At 42.7% G+C, this 27,984-nt stretch overlaps 3 protein-coding genes across 3 annotated transcripts; all 3 read right to left on the bottom strand.

The window, feature by feature from the left end:
- Positions 1–464: 464 nt before the first annotated feature.
- Positions 465–17,541, bottom strand: swap70b (switching B cell complex subunit SWAP70b). Its single transcript, XM_028431475.1, has 12 exons — positions 17,327–17,541; positions 16,470–16,610; positions 10,796–10,969; positions 9,802–10,029; positions 8,441–8,587; positions 8,208–8,316; positions 7,924–8,105; positions 5,588–5,695; positions 4,155–4,321; positions 3,269–3,467; positions 3,086–3,182; positions 465–1,604 (listed from the first exon to the last, which is right to left on the bottom strand). Exons 1-12 carry the CDS (start codon positions 17,420–17,422, stop codon positions 1,486–1,488), a joined length of 1,767 nt encoding a protein of 588 aa, XP_028287276.1. The 5' UTR covers positions 17,423–17,541; the 3' UTR covers positions 465–1,485.
- Positions 17,542–18,526: 985 nt separating this feature from the next.
- On the bottom strand, positions 18,527–21,543 carry LOC114452727 (zinc finger protein 883-like). Its single transcript, XM_028432234.1, has 2 exons — positions 21,322–21,543; positions 18,527–20,641 (listed from the first exon to the last, which is right to left on the bottom strand). Exons 1-2 carry the CDS (start codon positions 21,428–21,430, stop codon positions 18,801–18,803), a joined length of 1,950 nt encoding a protein of 649 aa, XP_028288035.1. The 5' UTR covers positions 21,431–21,543; the 3' UTR covers positions 18,527–18,800.
- Positions 21,544–22,191: 648 nt separating this feature from the next.
- Positions 22,192–27,560, bottom strand: wee1 (WEE1 G2 checkpoint kinase). Its single transcript, XM_028432239.1, has 10 exons — positions 26,614–27,560; positions 25,840–26,051; positions 25,415–25,481; positions 24,890–25,062; positions 24,516–24,784; positions 24,313–24,402; positions 24,135–24,220; positions 23,874–24,044; positions 23,493–23,638; positions 22,192–23,291 (listed from the first exon to the last, which is right to left on the bottom strand). Exons 1-10 carry the CDS (start codon positions 27,094–27,096, stop codon positions 23,135–23,137), a joined length of 1,854 nt encoding a protein of 617 aa, XP_028288040.1. The 5' UTR covers positions 27,097–27,560; the 3' UTR covers positions 22,192–23,134.
- Between the last annotated feature and the right edge of the window lie 424 nt (positions 27,561–27,984).

Genomic DNA, 27,984 nt, shown 5'->3' with positions numbered 1-27,984 from the left:
AGTTCAGACAGTGAGGTCATGGAAATTAAATCAGCATTTATAATTATTCTGTCCCTCGGTGACACATTACTCCAGTTTAATGTAAGTGCAGCGGACATGCTGCCTTCAGAAAGGTGTTTGTGGCACTGTGGCGCCATCTAGTGGACGAATAGTCAGCAAGGAAAAAAATCAAGAATCAGCAAGAAAGTAATTCAAGATATATTTTATTACATCATTCAGTCTGCAGCTTTTTACATGTGTATATATACTTATATATAAAAAATCAGTTTTCAAGGCTCTGGTGGTTATGATACATCTGAAGTGAGACTCAACCTACTGCTGACTGTTTACAATGTTATTTAGATCAGACAAAAATACTTAGTGAACTGTATGTGATCATTTCTATTTATGGTATCTTTTGGACGAGGATTAAAAAATGTTAGGAAAAATTGTAACGTTAAAATATGTACAAAATCTTTAAAATATTCATGTAAAAGTTTGTTCAGAGCAGTTTTAATATCTTTAAAATGCTTCTTTAAGGGCTTGACAGGTGTGGTTCATCATCTGTTCAATGTAAAATGTTTTCCTGTTAGACTGGAGAAAAGTAGTGCTTTCATAAATACAATGTATGGGGAACATATTACTGGTCAGAATTTAAGGGCACAAATGGTCATATATATTCTGATTTTTAAAAACTAAGCCGATATTCTTCCACTTTGGGGAGGCTGAATCAGTCTGTTGAAGAGATGCCAGTTAATAGGAATATCAATTTTTATATTTCCCCATCTCCACCCCTTGTACACCATCATCATCATCCTTCATATTTCACTTAAAGGTGCAGAATGGTATCAATCATCAGTAGCAACAGGTGTAAGGAAAAAGTAAACATGGCCATCAGACCAAAGTAATGATTTTTTTAAAAATCATTACTTTGGTGACGGTAAAAGAGGGACTCTGTCTGCGAATCTAATATTATATCTATCTATTTATTTGTTAAATTGTTAGCATTGTAAAGTGTTAGCTATGTTTAGCTCTTGCCAGTGTTCAGTGATGTATTAAAGTAGCTGGCTGTTGGTCCTACACACTTTACAGTTATATAATCTAACAGTGTTTCACATTTTCCATACTAATCAATACTAAGACTGGGACAGCACAGTGTTTACGCTTCTGTAACTGGCTGTTAACTGGCTAATGTTAGACCAGCCTGAACAGTGTAACAGGTGGTGGCAGTTCTAACAGCATCTGTGTTAGTGCTGGTTCCTACAGTGTAACACTTGCAATGGAAAGATCACGTAATGCCCCTTTAACATGTCTGTTTATCCTACATTTGCTTCAATCCTCTAACATCATATCTTTTGTCTTAAACAGCAGCTGGATCCTTTGAAGACAGAGACGGACACAACCACCTACATTTAGACACCGTTAGTACATCCCAGCAGCCTTCCTCCTCCTCCTCCTCCTCCTCCTCCTCCTCCTCTTCTCCTGTTATGGGGCTTTGCAGCAGCTCTACTGAGCCTGGGCCGCCTGGTTCTTCATCTCCTGCCATTGCTTCTCCCTCAGCCGGAGCTCTGCATCAGAAAAGGCTGCCGGACCCCAGTTTGTGATCTTCTGCTGTCCTTTGGATCCTGGAGAGGAAACATACGAGGCACATGTAAGATTCAGTGACAGACTTGTAACTTAAATGATCATATATGATTATCAGCTGTGATATAAACTTTACAGACAAAAGTATGTGGACGCCCAGCCACCAAAGGTTTGATGTCCTGCCCATGAAGTGTTTGTAAAGTCTGGGCTCAGGCACCACAGCAAACTGTGCTGCTGACAAAGTTATCATCTAATTACTCCTGACACGCTGCAACATTTAGTGAACAGAGTTAGTGTTACCCCGGATTTACACCAGCCGCGGAACAACTGTATACTGTAAGCAGAGCGTTTTTATTGTGTCGCTACCACAGCATCACGTTAGAAGCTCCCACCAGATCGATGAGACTGTTTACCTCATGGTTAATGACCTTCCTGCATGTATCAGGCTGGTTACTGAAACCTCCATTTACTCCATCAACACACGTACACACAGCGCAGCTTCTCTCCCCGCCGTTTCCTTTCTGATGTCTAGCTAGTTGTATAATGCTGTGGCTGTGTTTCTCTGCCAGTTGCAATGTTAATTCATTAAGAGTTTAGTCTCAAAATCTACCGGAAACTCTCCGGTGTTCTGGTGCCTGACTTCCTGTCTGCTCGATGGGGTTGGTGCAAATTGACGCGTCTTGGGTGTGACACAGCTCCAAAATAGAACCAGTGTATCTCTAGCAGAGCAGGGCGGAGCTTCTGAAACACACTGCTACGCAGCTTTTGTGTAAGAAAAATCTCATTGAGTATAATGGAAGCGTTTCAACAGCAGCTGCTGCTGCACTTATGTAACGCATCTGATGTAATACTGGTGTAATGTAATACTGGTGTAATGTAATACTGGTGTAATGTAATACTGGCGTGTGGCGCTCTTTGCTGGGCAGCCTTAAGCAATTTCCCTGATGGGATTATTAAAGAAAAGAAAGAAGAGAAAAATTAAATCCAGCTTTAGTCTGCGAACACGTTTTCAGCCCATTAGAGTGCACTGACAATCGATAACGCAAACAATCATCAGTTGCAGACTGCAGGATTAAACTTTCCACCTTCTAACCCCAGCTAAAGCTGTAGAGGCGTCCATTTACTTTTGGTCCCATATTGTATTTTAAACCTCATCAATGAAAACTGACCATTATAATTGATACTTAGACAAGCTAATTATTTAACATTAATTAAACCTTTTACCCAAATAATGTGGACACACTGACGATACATCTTTTGCCAAAGTTATCATCAGGATGTCATGTTGTGTTCTCTCCTCTCAGCCTGTTTGACCTAATTATGCATACGCTGCCCCGACTCCATAAAAACAAAGTGTACGACGAGAGATGCTCGAGATTAAAGAGTCAGTCTCTGTTGGGAAATTAATACATTCAATGTGATCATAGCAGCAGTGTGTGCGTCAACTCTCAAAGCAAATCTTCACTCCTGTCCTGCAGCTCTGTGGGAACAGCACATAAGCGGCTGGTCGGTGTGTTGTTACCTGGCTGAATGAGCCGTAGGAGCCCCTCATGTTCCGCTACTTTGTGCTTCCAGGACTTGGTATTGTTAGTTGCATCTTCAAGCTTCTTGATCACCGTCTGGATTGCACACAAAGAAGTTATTGATTATCCTTCATGAGCAGCAGAACACATTTTTCATTCTTTGCCTGTAGCTGTCAGCTGACCTGGTACTGCTCCAGCGCCCCCTGCCTCTCTTGCTCCAGCTGCTCCAGCTGCTTCATGGCCGCCTCCAGGGCGCTCTCCTTGGCCAGATGTTCCCGCTCCAGCTCCTGTTTCTCAGCCTCCGTTTCTGAGATGGCCCGCTGCTGCCGCAGGTGGATCTGCTCCAGCTCCGCCCTCTTTGCAGCCTCCTCCTCGAGTAACCTGCACAACAAACACACAGAGACAACGGGGCTGAGTATGAAAAGGCTTCACGAGGAACCACTTTGTGCATAAACCAAAAGATTAAATGTTTAAAACAGAGGCGCTGGGTGCAGATCAGTGTGTCAGCAGGTGGCGCTGTCGTTCAACTGTGCACTGCCATGCTTGATCTTTGTCTATCAGTTGCTTTGTTTCCCACCTCTTATCATCCACAGCCAAAGTTAAACATCATGAATAAACTACAATGTTTGATTTTAAAAAGGCCAAATGTTTGTTTTCTTTCTGATGTATTTAAATTCTGCATCTGAAAAATAAAAATGAAGGCTGCTCTCATGGAATGAACATGTCCACTTTACACGGCCTGCTTTGGCTGTTGATGAAACTTTGCTCTTTTTTTAGCACACACACACAAACACACTCTTCACTTAGTCACACACATATGGTGGAAAGTAAATGTCAGCATTAAGGAAGGAAGGACAAAGGAGGAAATGTGGCGGAGTAGAAGTCGTATGTCTGGTTGTATCAGACCAAAAAAAAAAAAAAAAACCACAGGAGCAGCCTCCATGATGTCTTCTGAAAACCTGCTGGCAGGCTGACAATAATGATCATCATGAGCTGTAATTACTCTTTATCTGAACGGTGTTACAGTGTTTAAGAAGCTGTGCAACAGAACAAAACCTTTCCACTGACCTCGCCTGCAGCTTACGGACGGCCTCCTCGTCCTGTCTAGCGCGCCGCTCGTCCTCCAAGGCTGCCTCCAGCTGATGGTACATGACCTCCAGCTCCCGGACCCTCTGCAGGTACTGCTCCAGCTCAGTGGACTTCTGCGCCACCTGCTCCTCCATCTGCTGTCGTACCTGTTTAAAAAAAACAGTTAGTTAGCATTCGTACAAAACTTTGCTTATTTTTTTTGAATTGAAAACCATTTTTCCTCTGTGCTCCTAAGGCTTACACAATAAAAGCTCCATTGTTGAATTCTTATTTTTGAGCATTTACATTTATAAATGCAAACATCTGACTTGCATCTGACTTTAATGTGAAGGTCACCCTTCTTTCACACTGTGCACACAAAGAGCTGCAACATGACTATTCTGAATGATGTCGCATGGCCACAAATCATATATAAATCCAGCTTAGGGCCACATCCTACAGGGACTGACGTCTAATTTAAATATAGTTTAAAAATAGGGATTGATGTTTGGATTTATGTGTGTCCATACAGACCTGAGAAAATTTAGATTTGAGTCACATCACAAGATAAAAACACACCTAGCCTGCTGGATGGGTAATGTTGTGATTACTAAGCAGATTAACAACAATACATGTCTACAGCCATTTTGCTGCTAAACAGTTAGCTTGTCATTTGACCTTTATTATCTCATAATGGGTAAGTCTAGTTGCTATGCTGCAGCTAGCTCGCTAAGCTAATGTCATCACTGCCAAAATACTATGCAAGTGGTATGACTCATCAGCTAATCTGATGATTAGCATCTGTGATGCAAATGTACGTTTTACATCCAACAGTAAGCCAGTTAGCTGTATGTAGCTTAGCATTGATCAGGTGTCACTTTATAAAGTTAGCCTGATCTAATCTAGCAACTAGCTAACAGGATTTGGTTTGGATTGTAGCATGCTAAGCTAGCTGTAATGTCTATGTAACTAAGCTAACATTTAATTTGTATTTCATTACTTAAAACAGTGACAGAGTACAGACTAAAGAATTAATTGAAGCTGACTGACTTAAAGAATTTCCCCTCAGGGATAAATAAAGTAATTTTGACTGCAGTTCATTTTATGGCCAGTGGTGGCACTCACACTCTACAGAGAGCCTTTAAATTAACACAACTAAGTAAATCACTAGCTCTGTAATGAATGATGATATTTAAGGTGAGCTGATACGTCTTGTAAAATAGAAAGGAGAAGAAAAAGCAAACCAGGAAGTCAGTGAGGGCTGATAAACATCAATCAGTTGTTGCGCCACATCCATCTGCTGCACCGAGCGTGTTGAGATGTTATCGTGGGTCTACGTTTACCTAATGTGTGTTCATTTGGAAGCAGACTGCCACAGTTTAAATGAAGAACACAGAATGAAGCATATCCTGCCATCGTCAGGAGGGACGCACCGTTTTCTCTCTCTCCAGGTCCATCCTGTAGCGGTCCTGGAGTTCAGTTTGGGTCTGGAGACGTCTTTTTTCTTCTTCTGCTGCGTTGGACGCCGCCTCCTCCAAAGCCTGCACAGAAAACAAGAACATAAAAACTAAAGGGATAGTACAAAATAAGGGGGTCGGGGGTGGGGGGGGGTCACAGTAGAAACTCAAATTAAACTGGCTGAGCATGATGCCGTCTGCATGGCTCAAACAAACTTTTCCTGTTGCATCATCTGCAGCAATCCGGTTTCTTTTATGCATTGATAAGAACCTTACAAACCACAGAGCTGATCTAGAGCAGTGATGCCTAGTCGTTGACTCATGTCACCCGGCCGTGAATAGTCTGCAGGCTGCGACAGTTATAGCAGCACAGTGTGAGACGCTGAGTGTCTATTGTGTGCACTGTATATGTGTACTGATTGTCTATTCATTCAGTGAGTTGGACACTCGCACCTCAGTGGTGGATTGTCGTGCATTCAGGGGTCGTCAGCTCAGACAAAGACACGCTGTTGTCCTCCTGTCCTGCTGCACGAGTGTGAACGAGCTGCAGCTCACTGTGCTGTCACTGTGATGATGCTGCTGGAGGCTGCCCTGGACAGCATGGTGCTGAAGGCAGCCTGAGTGTGGTTGATGTGGGGTTTCAGTTCAGCTAAAGGATATTATTACCTCGCCCTGTGCGCCCACGTGGCCATAGGTTTGCTGCAGGCTGATGCTATTAATCATCAGTCTTTTTAACCATTTAAATCCAATATTTGACCATTTCTTTCCAAACCGCCGCATGTTAATGTCATATGTGTAAATTAAAACAACACAGAGGCGCTGTTTATGACGTGAAAGCAGATATGAAAGTTAAATAGTTGTGTGGTTTTATCTTTTTTTTTTGTCTTGAATGCTGGCAAAGCTTCTTCCCTGTTACATATTCAGAAATTTCAGACTTTTTTCAGAACTTTTCTGTGTAATTTTACAAGGTAAAACCTCAAACTGTATAACAGCTTTGTATTTTCTATAACAGATCACTAACAGCAACAATGAGACAGATCTGCATCTCAATCCCCTGTTTTATTATGAAGCTGACGCTTCCTGTTAAACATCACAGCTGGGCGCAGCGTTAACAGGAAGCACACATTCGTCACCAGTTTTTTGGGGAATCCACACTATCCCTGAATGTTAATGCGGCGAGTCGTCAGACAGGAGTGTGACGCTGGTTTAGGAAGCTGAATGACGGCAGCACCCCCCCACAACTCCGTCACCGCGCCCTGCTGCAAACCACATTCCTCTCTGTTTGCAGAGTGATGGAGTATTCATTAGGAGGAGGTCGCTGGGCGGAGCTGATCTATTGTGGGTATTCATGAGCTGGCAGAGAGACCACCAGAGTTTTTACATGACCTACTTTAATTGTTTTGTAAAATAAGTTCAGTGTTTGAAACCAGCAGCGCTTCACAGACAGATGACAGATGACAGTCAGCGTGCAGCACAGATACTCCTCTGGCTGTGACGCTGTCTGTGAGGAATGCTGTTCGATCAGCTTCGAGTCTTTGTTTAGGTGACGATAACAGTGATGACTGAACAGTGTTTCCTTCCTCTCACTTTAAGATTTCAAAGAGAATATGACAACAACTCATCACAACTTATCTCTGCAGGTCAGGTCCATTTAGTTTGAAGCTTATTCAGACACCAAAGACACTGAAGAGCAGGTTAAGTCTTAAGAAGAGAGCGTGACATGGTGGCACTGTCCAGGAAACTACCAGGAGGCACACATGGCTGCTCAAATATTGACCATTGCAGGATCAATAAAGAGTTTCTTAATCTTAATCTGACGCCACTTTACACTGGATCCTGACAGAGGAATGTCTTTCCTGTTTCGTAAATAGTCTCTGCTTTGAGGAGTAGCCATGTTTTTTTTTGCCCTTACAGGTTTAGTAACTCACAGTCTGAGGAAAACCTCTGCTGTCCCTCACTCACAAAAAAGGAAAAAATAATCTGTGTAGTTACTTCCTGGATTAATTTCCTGGTGTCTGCCTTAGTTCCTGAGTAATTTATTAAACCGTCGCTGTCTCCATGATTACTATCCTACCCCACACATTCGTTTTATTCCAGATTCAACATGAACATTTGAATATTTATAACACGACGCTGTGTTGTTTCATGTCATTTGTACATGACCCACATGCACTCAGTCTTTCCCACAGAGACATACAACTCTGCCTCACAACAACCACAGCACCGAACTTCCTTATTTTTAGTATATAGTCAGGCCTGTAGAGGTTTTATTGACACTCTATGCCTGTTCTTGCAGCTGTGTGCATCCTTACCTTCCTCATGTTCTCCAGCTCCAGCTGCTTGACCTCGTTAGCCGTCTGCAGCTCCCTCATCCTCAGCTCCAGCTCCTCCTGCTCGGCCTGCTGCTTCAGTCGTAGCTCCCGTCGCTTCTGTCGGGCCTCGCGGTGCGGAGCCGGCCGGCCCTGACGCAGCAGGTTCACACAGGTCTGAATAGCTGGGAGGCAGCAAGGAAGAGATAAATGTAATAAGTAATGTAGCGCCCCGAGGCCGGAGGCAGAGGAGAATCTGCTGAGTAATAAGAGGAGATATCGCTCACCGTGGATCCACTCCTGCTTCTTCTTCTTGTCCGACGCACTGATCTCAAAGCTTTTCTGTGAGGACTTGATGAGAAAGAGACACTTCTTCCCCTCTTTGTCTTGTAAAGCCTGCAGGGAAACACACAGACATGCAAATATGAAGAATAAACCTCCACTAATTAAAGCATCCTGCGGTGCTCATGTGTGTCACTGCTCCTGGTTTAGAATGTCAGTGAGAACAGCAGCTTCTTGCCTCCACGCTGCAGTTTCCATCCAACAGGATGTCTCCTTTCTTTTCAGCCAGATCCTCACCGACGTAGTAGGATATAAAGGCAGGCTTCAGGACGAACCAGCGCTCCGTCCAGTTCTTCCTCTTATGACCTTTCTTTAGCATGTAGCCCTGCAGATAGAACAGTTTCCTTACATGACTCTTTCATGGACCGATTTCAGGACAAAAGGCCAAAGAACAACAAAGTTTAAGAACTGACAAAAAATTAATTTGACAATTTATTTAAGAGATTATAAAATCATTGATCAATAATTTGTGGAAAGATACAGTCCATGGAGGCAGGCGAGATGTCAGAACCACTCAAGGTGGCAAAGGTTGCTTATACTTTTTGAAAAGATACAGACATGTCTGTAGTCCACATTTTGTTATGATGACCCTGTTGAAGTCCCAGATGGAAAAAATGCATTAATGACACAGGTGCATATCTTGGTTTTGGCCCTTATTAAGGACATATTTCAATGATTTTTATATATATGATGTTTGGTATCATCTTAAAGAGGACCCTCTGAGCTTTCATTCAAGCTCTTTTGTGAATTCCTTTGACAACAGTGGACACTGGAGCTCTTCAAACCTTTAATCACACACATTTTTCTGCTATTTCCCTCTAAATCATCTTTTGTTTTTTTTTTAGTCCTGTGGCATCAGGAAGGATAGAGAGAGATACAAAATACAAACACTGCAATACTGGCATGACTCTAAAGATTTTGGAAATTAATAATCCCTAACCCTCAGGATGTCAGGATATCAGTGGTGTCAAGGTCACTTTTGTGCACCGATTTGCCAGGGGATGTTGGAGAAGCCATGTTTGCACTGATCACTCTCCCTTTAAGAGCTTGAACTGCTGCAAAGACTGCAAAGATCTCTAACCCATTGCCTGATGTTGGTGCCAGCTGCTAAGTGATGCCATGGTGCCAAAGACCAAGCCTGTTCTAACAGACATCATGTCCACACATTCATCTTAGGAACTCTACGACCCTGTTTAGACTTGTATAATCAATCCAGATAGATTTTTTTTCCTCAGTCTGACCAGTGCAAATCCAGTTAAAGCCGGATTTATTTCAATTTAATGAAATCAGGCTAAGGTCTGAACACAAGTGCGGCTAGCGATCTGGCTAGCGATGCCATACTTTAGGTTCATGAGGGTCATGTACAAAATGGATCTGGCTTAAAAGCAATCCAGATTCAAGCCTACTCTAGCTGGATTGACTTTCCCCAGTCTGAACAGGGTTTATGTGTCACATCATTGCACTCCGAAACCTGTAACAGTAACACTACCAACCCATCAGAGGTTTTTGGCAGACTGAGTGTGACCATTGGGTCTTCACCTGTTTGAGCACATCCAGGATGAGTTCCTGGAAGACCTCGTTGATTCCCATGGAGAGTGTCTGGCGGTCTATCCCTTTACTGAAGTGGCCCGACCCCACCAGGCTGATGAGCTCCCACGCATTCAGACACTGCTGCTTTGAGATCAGCTGCAGCTTGTAGTCCTCGAAGCGCTCCTCCACCCAGCTGCCCCCCATCGCCTCCGTCAGCTTACGCAGGAAGTACTCGATCTGTGCATACAACATCAAACATGAGCAAAACGGTCTGAAACGTGGGATTTCTTCCATCAAAACATCTCAAATGAAAACTGACCCTGTTCTCTATTTTCCTGTTTCCTTTTTTTTCCCCAATGCGAGCTGATTACAGCATTTACCTTTACATTTCTGTGGCAAACAATCTTCCTGTGATTCAGCTCTAGTGTTTGTTATACTCAACAATAAATCTTCCAGCATTTGTAAAAGAACAGGAAGCTGGAAACTTCCTTTTCTGCTCTTGAGCAACAGAGAAAACTGGCAGCTGGAGCACCACATATACAGCTCACTGTACTGCTGTGTAGGACGGGAACAACACGAACCAACGACTGGTTCAGTCTTCTGTTCATGGCTGGAACAGGAAGTTTAAATTTAATGGTTTGGCTTCATTTACATAAATGGAACCTTTAACCTCAAATCACATTTAGCAGTAGTAGTAAACAAAACACACACTTCAGTGCCATGGGAGCACCAACCATAGCACCGTCAGCGTCAGGGTTTGGAGAGCTGAGTGAGGAGACTGGTCACATGACCATAGAGGGAAAGTTTGGAAAAGGGCACCACAGCCATCAAGTGTCCTACAAGCTGTGAACTGAAGCAACAATCGGAGACAGAAATGGCGAGCAGCTACCAAGAGACACTGACGGCCAAACGCTGCACACCAGGAGGACAGTGGACTGTAGCAGCTTTGGACTCTGGGGACAGCAGAGAAGAAGTGTTGCTGAGGGGGACCACATCTACTCACCTCCTCCGTGACGATGATCAGCGGGTATCTGTCCTCGGACAGGAAGTTGAAGATGCACCAGATCTTGAAGGCGTCGTCGTTGGAGATGAGCAGCTGATTTTGATCAAGGTTCTTCCTCCAGCTCAGTGTCCAGCACATTTTGTTGAAGTCCTGGCGGTCGAAGTTATCCGTCACCTGCAGCAGAGCAGAAAAAAGTGGCTTTGGTCAGTCAGAGGGTCACATTTGACAAGAAAGAGCGATTTATTAGGATCGTGCCTGGTTTGGCAAACAGTTCCCTACTGACATTTTTTGCCACAAGTCTCAAACACTGGGGCCATATGGATTTAGCCTCATATATACAGACCAACCTTTTAAGTTAGAACCTGCATTTCACCAGTGATACACTGTATGAGAGGAAATGTGAGAGGAAACAGAATTTGGTCTCTCTAGGGTTCAAATTCCAGAGCAAACTGGGAGGAAAGCTCTTGAAAAGGTACAATCGTCGCTGTGGAGGGAAATGTTTTCCTTCAGCCGGTGAACAGTGGCGTCTCCATAGAGACCGCTGGCAGGCCGACTGTGCAGTGATGTGGATTAGAAGCACATCTTGTCCTGCTGGCAGTCGTCCCGTCAAACAAGCCACCAGAAAATACACGAAACCTTCGAAAGAACACGAAACCTCAAAGTCAAGCACAAGACGTCAGAAGTGTAGCAGCGGTGCTGGAGGCGCCTGTGTGTCTCTACGGTCACAGTTTGAGCAGGCAGTGGTGCTGAACCTGGTTTCAAAATCTGAGATGCTTTCATACTCCTTCACTGACAGAAGAGATGTGAAAAATCATCCTTCAGTATTTCCCACATTCTATTCAATAGAGCCAAAAATGTTAAAAACAATGTTGAAGAATTTTCCCTTGGGGATAAATAAAGTTTAATTTCAAGAAGTGTATCCTTCTGGTTTGATAACACACACAATAGTTTTCAGTTTGAGTCTCATCTCCTGAGGAATCCTCGCCGGCTCCTCCGGATCTGATGGTCTTCTGCATGGACCCTGGTCTTTAGTCCACTCCTCAGATCTTCAGTCAGATTTCAGTCAGGTCTTTGTGCAGGTCAGTCAGTAACCTTTTGCTCTCCTGGAGGGAGTTCTTCACTAGAAGAGACATTTGCTTTATCTGTTGTCATGTTGGAGAGAAAACCAGGACCCAGACCCGGTCTGACTGCAGACTGCTTCAGGGTTTCTTTCACATATTCAGACAGTCTTCTTGTTTCATGATTCAAGATCCACAGTTCAGTACTGACTAAATCCTTCCCACAGCATCATACTGCCACCACCATGTCTGACTGTATGAAGCGTGTTCTTTGGGTTCTACGCCTCTCCTTTCTGTCTCCACATGAAGACAACATCTCTGTGAGCTCAGAGCTCTAGTTTAATTTCATCTGTCTCCAGGTGGTCTCCAGCAGACTTCAGTCTTCTTTACCTTTGTAGATGTTAACAAGCTTCACTTTTGTACAAATCAAATGTTTGCAGAGTCACTCATTTAAAGTATAGACTACATAACAGTGATTTGCATTATGGCTGAACAAACGGTGCTTTAGGGGGTCGTTTTTGGTTTGTGTGTAAAAATACCAGCAATAAATTCCAGTGATAAATGTTTTCCAAATACAGAAATAAAAAGCCAGATGTTAGTGGGTCTGAGTGGGTTTTTGAAAGGGGGCTTTAAGATGGATTAAATCCCTAAAGACAATCCTACACTTGAGTTTTTCTCTTCCATTACCAAACAGTTTCATAAACCCCTTAACGTTTTAAAGAGATGAAGTAATGGTTAATTATTCCTCAAATCAAAATTAACTTGCTGCTGCTTCTCCAATTCTGTGCTGAATTCTCTCACGGATGTTTAATTATTTCCTTTTTTTGGCTGTGTGAGAGAGAGTGAGAGAAACATTCAGTCGGACTGAATGACTGCACTGAACTTCTCTAAAGCTACACAGGATCTGATGTAACTCGCTATTGTGCTAATTTAGGTTGAGAGCCTGTGTGGAAACCTGTGCTGGATGTTAAAGTGATACTCCACCCAAAGTCTCTCAGACACACACTCACACTGCCGGCCTGTAGAGCACTGTCAAAAGTCCGTAGTTACTTTGAAACACCTCTCCTACAGAGTCCTGGAAATGCACAAATTTTCACAGTTGTGTCAATATGGCGGACTTCCTGTTGTTTTGCTCCAGTGGACTTTCTTTGTAGATCTGGGGATGTTACCTTTGTGAACCAAATTTCATTCAAGTAGGTGATATATACTTTCCAGGAGCTGCTGCTTCAAAACTTTTGAGGAGAACACCGTCAGACCAACTTCCTCTAAAGTTTCACCTTTCTTTGGAGCACTAATCCACACATAACATATCACCGTATGAGAAGGCTGTAGGTTGTTAAATCCTGGCCTGTGGTACTCACTCTGGGAGGAGCTGCGACTTCTGTTAGGCTAATGAAGCTGAACACAGCTGCTGGTTTTTGAAGAAGTTCAAACCACAAACAGGTTCTGTTTAAAGACAGAAATAGTTTTTGGGGTGGAGCATCACCGAATGCTGTAGTATCATATTTCAAACAGAGTCTGACAGCATCGTGACTCCGTGCCTCTCACACATGGATGAGGAAGATAAAGGCCGTCACTATAGGTGCTTTAACTCGTCAGTATCTTTCTTGCGGTTGTAATGAGTCAGCAGAGTCTGACGAGGTTGTGAAAGACCGATTTGTTATGACAGAGCGCCTGTTTGTCCAACGTCTTTGTGTCCTGTTGGTCTTGTTTTTCTTTGTCCTCGTGGCTCGCTGGTCTTCTCTGTCTCTTTCTGCTCCTCCAGCTCTACAACTCTCCACGCTGCAACAGAGGAATCCTTGTAAGCCCTGCCTCCCCTCCTCCTCCTCTCTGCTGACACATGTTCATTAGGATTCAGGATCCAAACCTTGGCCTTATCTCTCCTGCAGCAGCTTACACAGCTCAGAGTGAAATAAACAGTGACACACAATGAAAACTGTTGTTATCTGTTTAACAGGATTGTCAGCTTTTTAATTACAGGGTTGGCAAAAATAAAATATTTACCATACATGACAAGGACAGTGTTCAGGTTCTGTGTTTTTCCTGTGTCACTGTTAATCACTGAGGGCCAGCTAAAGCACAAAGTGCAATATAACACTGAAGATCAGCAAAAAAAATGTAAATAAAATCTCAGATGAAGTGATGTAGACTCAGTACACACAGGTGTTACTGATCTCTGAGATAGTGGGAGCTTCTCATTTGCATTTTTAGAGCCTCTTCAAACCAGTTTTTTTTTTTAACTCTGCAGATCGACTGACAAAAACTCGCTGATTTTTTGTCAGGTGACTGCTGCTCACAGAAGAGTCAATCATGGCTTTCTCATTATTCTAGAATTTGCAGAATTTTTTGTTTTAAACAGAATGTTTTTATTCTGAAGCGTTTATTCTGACTGAGTTTTTTAAAATTATTTTACATTTGCTTGTTTTGGAGTTCTGGGGAAAAAGGAGAAATGAGTACTATTTTTTAAGAATCTCAGCCTGGTTACGAATCTTAATGTGCATCTCCTTTCCTTTTAAAACTCAGCACGAGGTCATGATGGACTGTAGCTGGAAGAACCACAGATTGAAGCCTTTGTACATAAACATGGTGCTGTATTGTCCTGACAAAGAAAACAATGCAGCATGATAAGGAATCACACCAAAAACAGAATGATACAGACGACCACAGTGACATGATTTCGGCTGACATACGCACATATTTTTCCTACCTAAGCTAAGATGTTCTTTGCAGTGATTTCTCTCTCTCTCTCTCTCTCTCTCTCTCACACACACACACAGAGGACCACTTGTTTCTGCAGTGTAACGCTCCATCAAACCATAGAGAGTTCTGATTCCTGAGTTTCTACATCACCTCTGTCCCACTGCCAGATAAACAGTCGTAGTGAGCACACACACACACACACACCTGTCTCTGTGCTCTGATTTCACACAGTTACAGACAAGCAGAGTGAGTCAGTGAGTGTGATGCACACTCGCCATGTACTTCCTATGTATACACTTAGATAAACACACAAGTGAGTTATTCCTGCCTTTCAACTGGATTCTTTTGTCAAATACGATTCTTGTTACACTGCTTTTTGACTGCTTCCAACACACACACACACACGCACACACACACACACGCGCGCGCGCGCACACACACACACACACACACACACACACACACGCACACACACACAGACACACACACACACACACACAGAGCTTCCTTGTGTGGCCGGGTGGGGTTTCCTCAGGAGTGAATACTCTGACCCACACCCTGACTCTCCACAGCACAGTCACCTCCACTTCAATGGATGGGTGGGGTGGGGGGGGTCGTGTGTGGAAAAATACACAGAAGTGTGCGTCTGAGGCTATTAATGAACGCCCATGACGTCATATCTCTTTTCCTGAACTGAAATTGAGAATTTTATAAAAGAAAAGTTGCTACACCTTTAGAGAAATGTTGCTGCATCTCTCTCACACACACACACACACACACTGCTGGCTGTTAAACACGTTTTACAGCTTTCATTCAGTCATATACTTTAAAGACAGAACAAGGAACTAATGAGATAACTGAAAATAAACAAGAAGTCTAGAGAGTCGTTCAGAGGCTGCTGACTGCACAGAGAAACTGCTTATAAATCATCTGTGGTTTCAGCTCTGACCATGAGAGCGTCCTCTGAGCGACACATCAACCTGATACACTGTCAGCTTATCTCAGAGGAGACGAGCTGCTGTGTAATGTGGCTTTTTCTTATCACAAAAATGTTGAGGCCAGCACAAAAAATAAATCTACACACACAAAAAACAGTCAAAGTAACACATGTAGAATACCATCAGCTATTCATCACTTGGACTCCATTCATGCTGTGACATCGTCACTGAGGGACAGACAGAGCAGCACGAGCCGACTCAGACCTGCTCAATAACTGCTTTTGTTTTGCAACAGCAACTCATGAACACAAGAGACAGTGACACCAGCACAATACTCGAATACTACGAGTCAGTCAATGCGGTCTGATAACTTCCACTGTGGTCAATTCTGTAACTAAATGATTGATCGTAAGTTGAAAGTGCTAAAAAAAAACTGCAGTTCCTTGAGTGGCCACTTGAGGCTTTTTCAACATGTTTATGTTCAGCCAGGTACAAAAACTGTTTTATTTATTAATCATCCAATCATGTGGGATTAATTTTATAATACATATTATTTCATTTTATCAAATCATAAACTACTCAATAAGCTGCCTGTTGACACAGTGGATCTATTCAGCATTTTTGGATTTACCAGGAGCTAGATGGACCTAAGCACTGCCATGATGGATGGTGTGTCCAACATAAACCCACAGAGGGGTTTGTAAGTCTTTATTTATGTCTTTGTTGTCGGTTACACTGACAGTTTCTCTCAGTAGCAGCCGAACAGCCTGGACTTTATGCTGCATGTTTAGTTTTTTCCACACTCCACATGTGTTTTATTTATTTTTTTTACCCCTGCTGCATCATTTTCCAAACACAAAGACATGGACCAGTCACAGCAGGGTGACTCAAAGTTTGATCATTAGTGTTTGTTCCACACCAGTGGACACCAGTGTTGGTCTGTAAGGAGACAGTAGGTGACAGGAGCTGCTGACTGACCTTATCCAGGATGAATTTGTTCAGGTACGGCATGTATCCCTGGTTGGAGACGGGACCCTCGTCGTCGTCTTTGAAATGCTCCTCCAGTGCCACCGGGTCATGTGGGATCTTCATGACTGTGCATAGGTTGTGTGACAGCACCTGAAATCATCACATTCATTAGAGCTGAAGAGTCTGATTCAGGGCTTCTAATTCATGTGGATGCTGGCTGCAGTTCCCTAAACTACCACAGGTGGCACTATCAGCAAGGGATTTTCTAAGAATTTTAACCAATAATTTTGTATATGTGTATTTTTTAACGGAACTTGACTTCTTTAGTGACAAAAAAAGTGTCTAAAGGGCTTAAACACAAACAGTATATGTGCCTGTGTCACCCTGTGTTGCACACATGAACATAAAGCGCAATAATATGTTGTAAGCAATACGTTTTGCCTCTTTCACCATGTCTTGAAGCCGCACTGCATTCTGGTATTTTGAGACTATGGTTTGTGCAGAAACTGGTCTGACAAGGGTTAAAAGCTGACAACTAATGTCTCTTTCTGCTGAACTCTCTTTTCCTTTACTATACATTTCTTTACTTTTTTCAAACTTGTTTGTCTTTTTTCATGTCTTCTTCGTCCTTCTCTTCACCCCGCTTGTGGACACGGTTCTCTCGGTGGGAGTTTAGTTAATCAGTGCACAGGTGCGCACTGACTGCGGCTGTTGAAGAATTTCCCCTCGGGGATAAATAAAGGAGTTCTGACTCTAAATAAACAGGAGCGCGCTTCATTTTATCCACGTCTGATGCGGAAGAATAAACAAAACAAACACAAGTACACATAGTGTCATCTAACACGCACCAGAACGTGTGCACTTACCTTCAACTGAGATTTGGAAACTTTGCCGCTTTTGTCCACATCCAGAGCCGTGAACGCGTGCCATATGGACTTTAAAAGTTCGTCCCGTAAGGCCATGATTAGCGTCCTCTCTCCTTTTGTGTCTCCGTGTGTGTGTCTGTGTGTGTCTGACTCTTCCTCTCTTCTTTCTGTCTGTCTGTCTGCTGCTGCTGGACACAACGAGGGAAAGTCACGTGACGCGCTGTCAGACGCTTCGTGCTGCGTGTTTGGCATCATGATGAAGAGCTGCAGCACCGCTCAGCGACGGGAGCGCGCACACGTCACGTCTCTGTGGTTCTTTGTTTGTTTGTTTGTTTTGTAAAATAATAAGGGGAGCGTATGTTTTGTTTATCCAGAGAAATGTTCTTTTATTCTTCATCCACAGCTGCACTGACTGTGCTGCTGGAAGGTAAGGTTTTTAATTTTTTAGATGCGCTTCTATCAGAGGTGCCAAAGGAGAGCTACCTTTGATTTAACATAAACAAACAAACAAAAAACACACAAAATAAACAATATATACTAGATTAAATTAATACATATTTTATTTTATATTATTTAAATTAAAAAGTTCAATATTTGAGGAAAATTAAAGTAAAAATCAGATCAAATGTTTGCACACGCGTTTATTTGAACTGTTATTTTTAATGGTAAATTTACAATCATAACCATGAACTCTATTTTAGAAGAACAGTCACAATTCCTCTGGTGTTTTTTTATGGGTGGGTTTACAGCTGCACAAGTTGCATTATTCAGCTTGTGAATGGGATGTAAGAAAAACAGTTCATGCAGGAGGAACAAACTCTTCTGTAAATATGTTTAACATGAGCCTGTTGGTACAGTCATCTTGTTATCTTTTATTATTGGAATAAACACTTAAGATCAGAATACCAATATTTTGTGACAACATAAAATAAAAAGTGACAACATTTAATATGACCTTTTACATAAAAACACATTTAAAAATAAAACTCTTAATACATCATTTGTTTTTTGTAATATTCTGCAGTTTAACAGTTTTAATCAGACTCATCTTACACAGTGAAACATTTAATTTATACATGTCTGTTGACATTCAGTTTATAAAAGTTTTAAGCAGGGCCAGCCCAAGGCACATGCGAAATATGAGGTCGCTTAGGGCCCCCAAGAGCACCAATAGTCCATGATAAAATATATATTATATATTTTAAAAAATAACATTGATTAATACAAACGAGATGGGATGGTAATGATAGTGGGTATGTTACACGCACAGTGCAGCCTATAGGATGATGAAGCATCTGATGCTGAGATGGTAGTATGATATTTTGCTTAGGGCCCCATAAAGGCTTGGGCCGGCCCTGGTATTAAGTGTAAAAGTTCTTTTTACTCTGTACACATTCTTCTTTTTTTATTAAGTTTGACTTTCTACATCATATTTTCCACAATTTCTAACCTGGCTGAGTTCTCATGTGGACACTCAGATCACTACAACAACTGAAACTTCTCCTGTTTCGCAAAGATGCTGCTGTTCCGCTGTGTGAGTTTTCATGTGGACCGTCAAATAGCTACTGCGACTGAATGTTTTTCCACATATTTTGCACGAATACGGCTTCTCACCCGTGTGAGTTCTCATGTGGACAGTCAAGTAACTACCACTACTAAAACTTTTCCCACATGTTTTACAAATACACAGATTCTCACCTGTGTGGGTTTTCATGTGGTCGGTCAAGTTGTACTTACGAGTGAAGCTTTTTCCACATGTTATGCAAGAATATGGCCTCTCACCTGTGTGCGTTCTCATGTGGACGGTCAAATCGCTTCTATAAATGAAACTTTTACTGCATGTTTCACAAACATACGGCTTCTGGCCTGTGTGAGTTCTCACGTGGACAGACAAATATCTGCTGCTACTGAAGGTTTTCCCACATGTTTTGCAAAAATACGGCTTCTCCCCTGTGTGAGTCCTCATGTGGACAGTCAAGCGGCTACTGCTACTGAAACTTTTCCTACACGTGTCACAAATATACAGCTTCTCACCTGTGTGAATTCTCTTGTGGACGATGAGATGACAACTATCACTGAAGGTCTTCCCGCATGTTTCACAAAAATACGGCTTTTCACCTGTGTGCGTTCTCATGTGGACAGTCAAATGACTACTACATCTGAAACCTTTCCCACATGTTTGGCACGAAAAAGGTTTTTCACCTGTATGGGTTCTCATGTGGGCAAGCACATATCTACCACTAATAAAACGTTTACAACATATTTTGCAAGAATACGGCTTCTCACCTGTGTGAGTTCTGGTGTGGACCGTCATATGACTGCTACAACTGAACCTCTTCCCACATGTTTTGCAAGAATACGGCCTCTCGTCTGTGTGAATCCTCGTGTGGACAGTCAAATGGCTACTATGCTTGAAGCTTTTCCCACATGTTTCGCAAAAATACGGCTTCTCACCTGTGTGAGTTTTCATGTGGACAGTCAAATGACTTCCACTATTAAAACTTTTACCACATGATTCGCATGAATATGGCCTCTCACCTGAGTGACTCCTCATGTGTACAGTCAAATCGCTACTACGAGTAAAACTTTTCCCACATGATTTGCAAGAAAATGGCCTCTCACCTGTGTGACTTCTCATGTGGGCAGTCAAATTTGTACTCCTGCTGAAACTTTTTCCACATGTTTTACAAAAAAATGGCCTCTCACCTGTGTGGGTCCTTAGGTGGTCAGTCAAATGACTACGCCTACTGAACCCTTTCCCACATGTTTTGCAAGAATACGGCTTCTCAATTGTGTGAGCTCTCATGTGGCCAGACATATGACTACGACTAATAATGGATTTCCCACGTGTTTTGGAAGAATGTAGCTTCTCACTTGTGTGAGTTCTTTCATGATATTTCAATAAATAAATGGAATAGAACTCTTTCCCACATGTGTTGCAAGCATGAGGCTTGTTGCTGCGTTGTTCCTCTGGTTGGGACTCGTTTTGCTCAGGCTCTGCATTTCTAGATAAAACCGAGTCTATGTGTACGACTGCTTTCTCATGCTGGCTGTCAGAGATGAGCTGGTCGTCGCTGGGTTCTGGTTTAGTTTCCTCATAAATAGTAGTCACCATAATGTTATCAGTCTCCTGCTTTACTACAAGCTGATTGTCTTCCTGGCTGGTGCAGAATTCCTCTTGTTCCTCTTTAATCTGTGGAGGCTCCGGTTCCTCTAGGTCCAAACTGGAGTTCCACTGCTGGTTGCACAGCTGCTTGTTACCGAGAGCCTCTTCCTTCTCCTCATCCTCCTGACTGACATGTTGCTGAAGGACATCTGGAGGGTTGAAGGGACAGAAACACTGGTTATTCTCATTATATACCTCTCTCTGCACACTGTATGTGGTGGATAAGCATTAGCCTAAATGATAATAAAAAACAGTCTTGTTTGATACCCATATAGAGCAAATCAGGACAATGTGGCACAATTTGCAATCAATATATTATATTAACCCCTTATATCATTATGAAATCCCAACTCTATTTACTTATAAATCAGAAGCATTAGGTATCATATATTTTTAGGTGTTTGTATTCAAATTTAGGATTTGTTTAGCCTTTCTGCAAAATAAATGTCGTTGCCAAAATAGCCATTATTTAAAAATTGCGTACCGACATTCAGACCTATAGTAAATTTATTAGGCCTAAAATAAGTGGAATTTTAAACTATATAGGTATAAACTGTACAGAATCAAGGTCATTGTTAAAATTATTTATCATGAAGCTCTGGAAATCTGATCTTGAATACAGCTTCTGCCTCAAAAAGCTTGATAACACATATTAGTCCCAAATGTTTCCAAAAATCAATTGACATTATCCCACATTAAATCATACCAGCCCAATTTAAGTACTGCTTTTCGCAAGTTAACTGAAGCTGCACCATTGTTTTAGTCAGTAATCCTAAAAACAAACAGCTCGATTATTAGTATTTATGAACACCTTCTAGTTTTTACAGACCTGTTATGTGCAGCTGTATTTCTGCTGTCCCTGTGCTATCATCTGGCAGCGGACCCTCCGCCTCTCCGTCCTCCAGGATCTCCACTTTAAAATACTGCTCCGGGTCCATGAATACTTATAAACAACACAAACGTCGTCAGAAGCTGAAAGTTAAAGAATTCTCCTAGATGTGCTGTGCAGAAAATCTCACGTCAACAGCTGACATGTTTTTTTTCTTCTTCTTCCCCTTTCTTCTCCTACTCCCTGTTTACTGAATGCGGACTATTCAGCTTACAGTCGCTTCATCGCCCCCTATTGGACTGGAGTGACAGTGACGTGACAATGCACGTTAATGGCTGAAAAATGGTGACATTTCTACATTTCAATCCAGATCGACTGATGGCATTAACTGTTACAATACATACAGTTTCTATTTTTTTCTATTTATATATTCACATACACACATATCTTTATCACGTGTTATCCCCCATTATTATATATTTTCCTTATTTTTCTGTTTTTATATAATTTCCAATATAATTTTTGGTCTTTTATTTTTTTTCCTTTTATATATTTTACAACAATTTCCCTTGCCTTGCAGAATCAGTAAAAATATATCATTGCCATAGCTGCATATAACTGACATTATTACAAAATGTTATGTAATAAGGGAATGGTGAACTGGTCAACTAGTACAAAAAAATAATAATTTCACAAATTTTTAGCATCATCCTGTCATATGGTTAAGTTTAGTAATGACCCAAGAATTCACACATTTCATTTAAACTTAAGTAGTTTTGAAAAAGTCATATACAAACTATAATACTAATACTATAATATATACTTTAGCAGATTAATGTCTGAAAGCAAGGTGCTGAACAGATGACAAAGTGGGGATGTGAGAATTTATTAAAAGAACAAATGCACAACAGAAACTTTTTTCTGTTAGGAGTTACAAGAACGACAGAATGAGGAACACTTTTGAACACTAAAGGAAAATGAGCCAAAAAAAAAAAAAAAGACAATCTGAGGGAAAAGACAATGATTGTTCTAATGCTACAGGCAGGGTTGGCAGCAACAGAAGAGATTAAAAAGGCTGGATCAACTCTAACCTCACAGCTCTCTGGATTTGGTACATGACATAATCCATTTTCCATCTGAACATAAAAGTAAAAATGGATTCCTGCTACTTCAAAATAAGGGCCAATGACTTCTAGAACGATCCAACCTGACAAACTGACCGAACCCTGATACACACAAAACATCAACAGCAGCAGTTTCTTTTTTTTTTTCTTACAAAACAATGTGGCAAGTTGCACACGTTGCCTCCAAAGTGCTCCATTACACACAGAAATCGTCAGTCCTCAGACCGTCTGGTACCCCCCCAGCATCAGGCGTTTGACAGGCAGTAAGGTGCGCATGGCTACGACAAGTACATTCACACTGAAGAGAGCTTCACTGTGGCTTTAATCTGCTGCCAACAGACTTCGGCTTCATCGAAGGAAGTGCGAGGACAGACACAGAAAGAGAGACTGACGTCTATGCAAACAAAGGAATGACTGTGAAAAGGTAAAGCAACTACCTTTGAGGGAAGTTTATTTTCAAGGAATAGGCCCATCAGTAGAAAAAAAAGGGCTGAACTATATTGGCAATGAGAGTTTGATGAGATGAGTTCCATTTCAGCATCTACAGCTCTGAGTGGGCAGCAGAGCCCAACAGCACAACTGACAGGTTCTCCTCCAAGAAACACAAGAGACCACTTCAACTGAACAGGTCTGCCTAAAAGGTCCATGAGCCTACGGCTTTAACATCCTGTCAGGGTGAGAGTGGAGCCTCAGTAGATTGTGAGGCTGACCGACCGGTTCATCTTCTTTCCAATGAGCCTGGAGGTTCTGGGGTTGTACTGGACTGTGGAGCGGGTCAGGATCCTGTCAGTGGACAGAACTTTTTCCTCTGCTGCTGCTCGTGCCATCTGTGCTTTCTTCAGCTCTCTGAGGATGAGGAAGCAGGAGAGATCAGTCAGAGTGGGTCAGAACAAACATCTTTCTTCTCTAATAAACAATCCTTTAGTTTCTGTCTGGTCTGAACTTCCTCTCTCCATGCTCTGAACTTGTGCCGGGTATTTCATAACATTTTAAACATGCTTAGTTTTCCTGTCTCATCAATAAAGGACAATAAAATTCTGTTCTTACTTCTGAAGCAGAGCATTCTTGAACTTCTCTGCATTGAGCTCTACTCTGAGCTGATCGGCGCTCATTCTGGCAGCAGTCAGCAGTACCGGGTGTTTGATGAGGTCTGAGGTGGATGGCCGTCTCGTTGGGTCAGGGTGGATCATTAGCTAGACAAACAAGGGGAAAAAACACACAATTAAAAATCAGAAAAAGCAAAATATGTGTTACTATCTGAACCCAAAGAGGTCCCTGTATTTGCATTTAAAACAAGACTTTTTGTTCACATACAGCAGAAACTCATCCTTTAACAAACAATAATAAGAATGAGAATCTGGGTGGGATCAAAGGATTTCTTTTCTAGATTAACGTTATCATCATTAAAGCCAAGGCATTGACCATTACCTTAAGAAGACTGAGAAACTCTGGAGAAAGCACTTGAGGGATGGCGGGGAGTTTGCCTTGTCTGATCTCATGCCATTTGTCTCCGTTGGTGGGTAAAGGCTCAGCACCTGAAGCACTGACAACAGTCAATGCCAAAGCAAAGATGTCTGCCTTCGTCAAGTTACTGTAGTCCTAAAAAAGAAGAAGGGGAGGTTAAAGACTTGTTTGAAGCTGTGCTGATTTGAAACGTTAAAGGGTTTTTTCTTCAGCATGACAACACACCTCTTGTAAAACTTCATTGGCCAGGTATCTGCTGTCGCCCTCCTCCACTTGTGGATTATTTACTCTGGTCACATGACCTAGGTCACCTAAAGGGAACGCAAACAGAGATGTGAGGACGACCATCTCACAATGAATGGCTGTATAATAAACAGGTGTCAAACACGTGAGCAGGGCTTACCGATTTTGTACACCACGCTAGTCGTCAGTCCATCGTCTTCGTCACATTCGTCACAGCTCGCTACAGTTTTCCGTGAAATGAAAATGTTGCCTGGGGAAAAAAAAGGTGGCATTTCTGTTAGCTTCTAACCAGGAAGTTTCCATACTTATTGCTCCAAATGAGCTAAAGCCAGGATTATTTTGACATCAACCATGAGTACTCACTAGGCTTAATGTCCATGTGCACCAGAGAGGTCGAGTGGATGTACTTGAGTCCTCGGGTGACTTGCAGCAGCAGATCTTTCAGTTCCAGCTCTGATAGGTAGCTAAGCCGCCTGTAGTTCTCTGCGATGACGTCGGACAGCGTGCCACCATTGCAGTACTCATTCTGAATAAGCATGTGGTCATCCTCAGCCCAGGCCGAGTAGTACCGTACCACATGGGGATGCTGACCCAGCACCGCATGGGCATACACCTCCCGCAGAGCGTTTTGCCTGAGGAAGAAGGGAAGCATTCGTGATTAAAATATGCTCAATAAACAACTTTTACAGGTGTAGCATCTTGTATGGACGGGCTCTATCTCAAGACAATCAACTTACTCATCTACAGATCCCGCCAGCGGTTTCTTGGACCTCTTGATTGCGTAGATGCAGCCATCAAGTCTTTTCACACACTTGAACACAGCACCAAACTCCCCGGAGCCTATTTTCTCCAGCTCCAGAAACTCTGACACGTATCGGGACATCATGTTGCTTTCCATCATGGTGACCCTCTGAGGGAAGGAAGAACCAATAAACATTTAAATCCATTGCTCAACTAGAACCAAACCAGTTGCCCTACAACACACATTAACATAGCCATTGAAACCAACAGGTTTCTTCTGAGGCAATTTACATATGAACTGACACAGAGCTGTGATGTAGCCCGTCAGCTAAGAAATTAAAATAACAAACAGCATTGTGTAACCACTGATGTTGCCTGGTTTAATTTGTTAACTTTTATAAAGTTTCCCTATTTGCATGTTATGCTGTGTTTCAAAAACACAAAACTTGTTTTCCAGGCAGAATGTTACAAGCTGCAACAATTCACACATTTCATCATTCAACTGCAGGAAGATTGATTACCTTAGATGGAGGGAGGACTTCCTCTTCTCCCTCGCCTTCACTGGCCTCCATGTCTTCTCCACAGGAGCTAAAAGTTTGAACACAATAGGAGGTGCTGGTTAGCATTCTGTTCAGCAGGGGGCAGCATGGGGGCTTCTCAAGCACATGGCACAGTTCACCAGTAACTATCAGGTACTGGCTCCCAGCCAACCCGCTGGCCTTTAGTCAACGGCTTTAACGTATCTGGTTATTTCAACAATGGCTTCAGTCTGTGTTTGAGCTCACATGTTACTCTGCAGCAATGTGTTAACAGCAGTTTAAGAATTGCTGTAATGACGATGTAAGGGTGGGACATGAATAAGGCAAAAAAATACTGAGTGCTGCTAAATTACTCTTACACACATGTTCTAGAGATGAAAGAAACAGAAAACATCTGTGGAACATACTCATTCCAGTGGGCCCGCTTCCTGTTGTTCCTCTGCTGTGTGGCAGATTGGATGAGGATTGAGTCAGGGGTGAAGGGGTTAAAGTTGACCAGAGGGGTCTGCTGTCTCTTGCCGCTGTTGATGATGGACTTTTCTGAAGTCTCCACATTCTTGAACAGGGCAACTCTCCGGCTGGAGGATCCTCCTAAGCCCCTGGCTCTGGACAGCAAACTCTGAAAAGAGACAGAAGTTTTTATTATTATTTACAGAAAGAAAGAAAAACAAACACTTAAACTAACACATTAGAGTTTACAGGATGGATATCATCCTGGTCTTGGCTGTAACCTGCCTCAAATATAACCTGACTGGATGAGTTGATTATGCAATAGGTACAGTTGTACTTCATAAAAGTGGGTCACTGGGACGTTAACTGACACAGCAAAAATTTCTCCTGGAATTCAAAAGAAAACTGCATGGGCTTGTTTCTTTAAACCTGCCAGGCCCTCCTCCCCTATTTTCCACTTATTTTAGGTTGTTTTTTAACACCTGACATGATGCTCAGAAATCAGTGATTTGTAGTGTGAACCTACATGTTACTACACCTAAAATGTCAAAAAACACAGAAGCAGATGTTCATCCTAAGATTTTCTGTAGTTGGTGTTTTTTCTGCAAGAACACATGAGATGCTGTTCAACCTCTGACGGTCCATTCAAACAAAAACAAACAAACAGGACCTGATCTCAGATAAACTCAACTAAAACTAAACTAAACAGGCTGTAATAAGAAAACACCAACCTTTGGTGTGTGCGGTGTGTCGAACAGCCGGAGCTTTCTGAAGGTTTTGTGCGGAGGTGTGTCCGGGCAGTCTGGGATCGGTGAGCTGGAGCCTTCCCCGTCGTCAGGCACGTAGGACCGCTCCGGCGAGCCCCTGAACAGCCTGGAGCTCTTTCTCGGCGACGGTGAGCAGTTGGCGAAGATAACGCTGCTCGGCGACCGCAGGTGTGACGGGGAACCGAAGCTGTCCTCGTCCCACAGCTCCACGTCGTCGTCCCCGCCGGAGTGGTTCAGGGGGCTGCTGCTGCCTTCCAGCCGTTTGTCGGCGGTGTCCCGCGGCATCGGAGAATCCATCTCCGTGAAGCCCGATTCTCCCCCAGTGCTGTTGTTAACGTCGTCGATAGGGTCGTCCTCTCCATCACTGGATGTAAAGTCTAACTTCTGGCGAATAGGCCGAGGTGTAGGTGAAGGAGATCCGTGTCGATGGCGACTGTAACTCGCCATTTTCAGGATTTAAACCCCGGCGTCTACGTCGACGAGGAAAAACACGCGGCTGGACCCTCACTAGTGTTACAGTGGCGTTTCTCGCGAAACTTTTAAACGCCACAAACTTAAGCAAATTTGAAAATAAGTGAAAAATGTACCGTTAAGTGCCCCCACGTTTGTTAACGTTTTGAAAAAGAACGTTTGCTAACTCCTACACGCCCATCCAACGCCGAGAAATGGCCCTGGACTCACAGCTTCTGTTCGCCGTAAGAACAACGTCCGAAATCCGTCCTGGCTCCAGAAACAAACCCTAAAAGCGGTCCGTCCAGTCGAGTATCGGTATCCGTCGCTGTCTTCTCGGTGTCTCAGCGCAGCAGAAACACGTCTTTCCGCAATAAAACCATAGCAATGTTTACACGGGAAGAAAACTTTGAATGAGTCAAGAACTCTGACTTCTTCCTATCACGCGCGTGGCAAAGGACTTCCCGCGACCGTTGATCACGTGTCGCTGCGCAGCCAATCGGAGCTCGTCTCGATTTTTTGAAAGAGGGGCGTTGCGGAGTGGTTTCGGGAGGCGTTACGTCACCGGTGGCAGTGCGAGGATCTGGCGCGAACGCGTGCTGGAGTCAAACAATTAGATCATCTGCGAGACAATGAGCTCATTATATGGACCGGACAATCAGAGATGATACCTACATGAAAGGAATGAAAAATAAATGATGTAATGTAATCAATCAATTTTAGGGATTTAAAATGATTATAAGGGTTTTTTTCAGTTTCATAACACCCCCTTTTAATCTAAATTTTCATCATTTATAAGAGTGGTTTAGACCGAGTTAAATTCAGGGTATTATCGTAAAATAATAATTGAATTTATTATTAAGAAAAACTTTCATTAGAAGCTAT

The sequence above is a fragment of the Parambassis ranga genome, chromosome 19, assembly GCF_900634625.1.
Source record: "Parambassis ranga chromosome 19, fParRan2.1, whole genome shotgun sequence".
Lineage (NCBI taxonomy): Eukaryota > Metazoa > Chordata > Actinopteri > Ambassidae > Parambassis > Parambassis ranga.
Note: the sequence above shows the minus strand (reverse complement) of the source record. Positions and strands in the feature narration are given on the sequence as shown.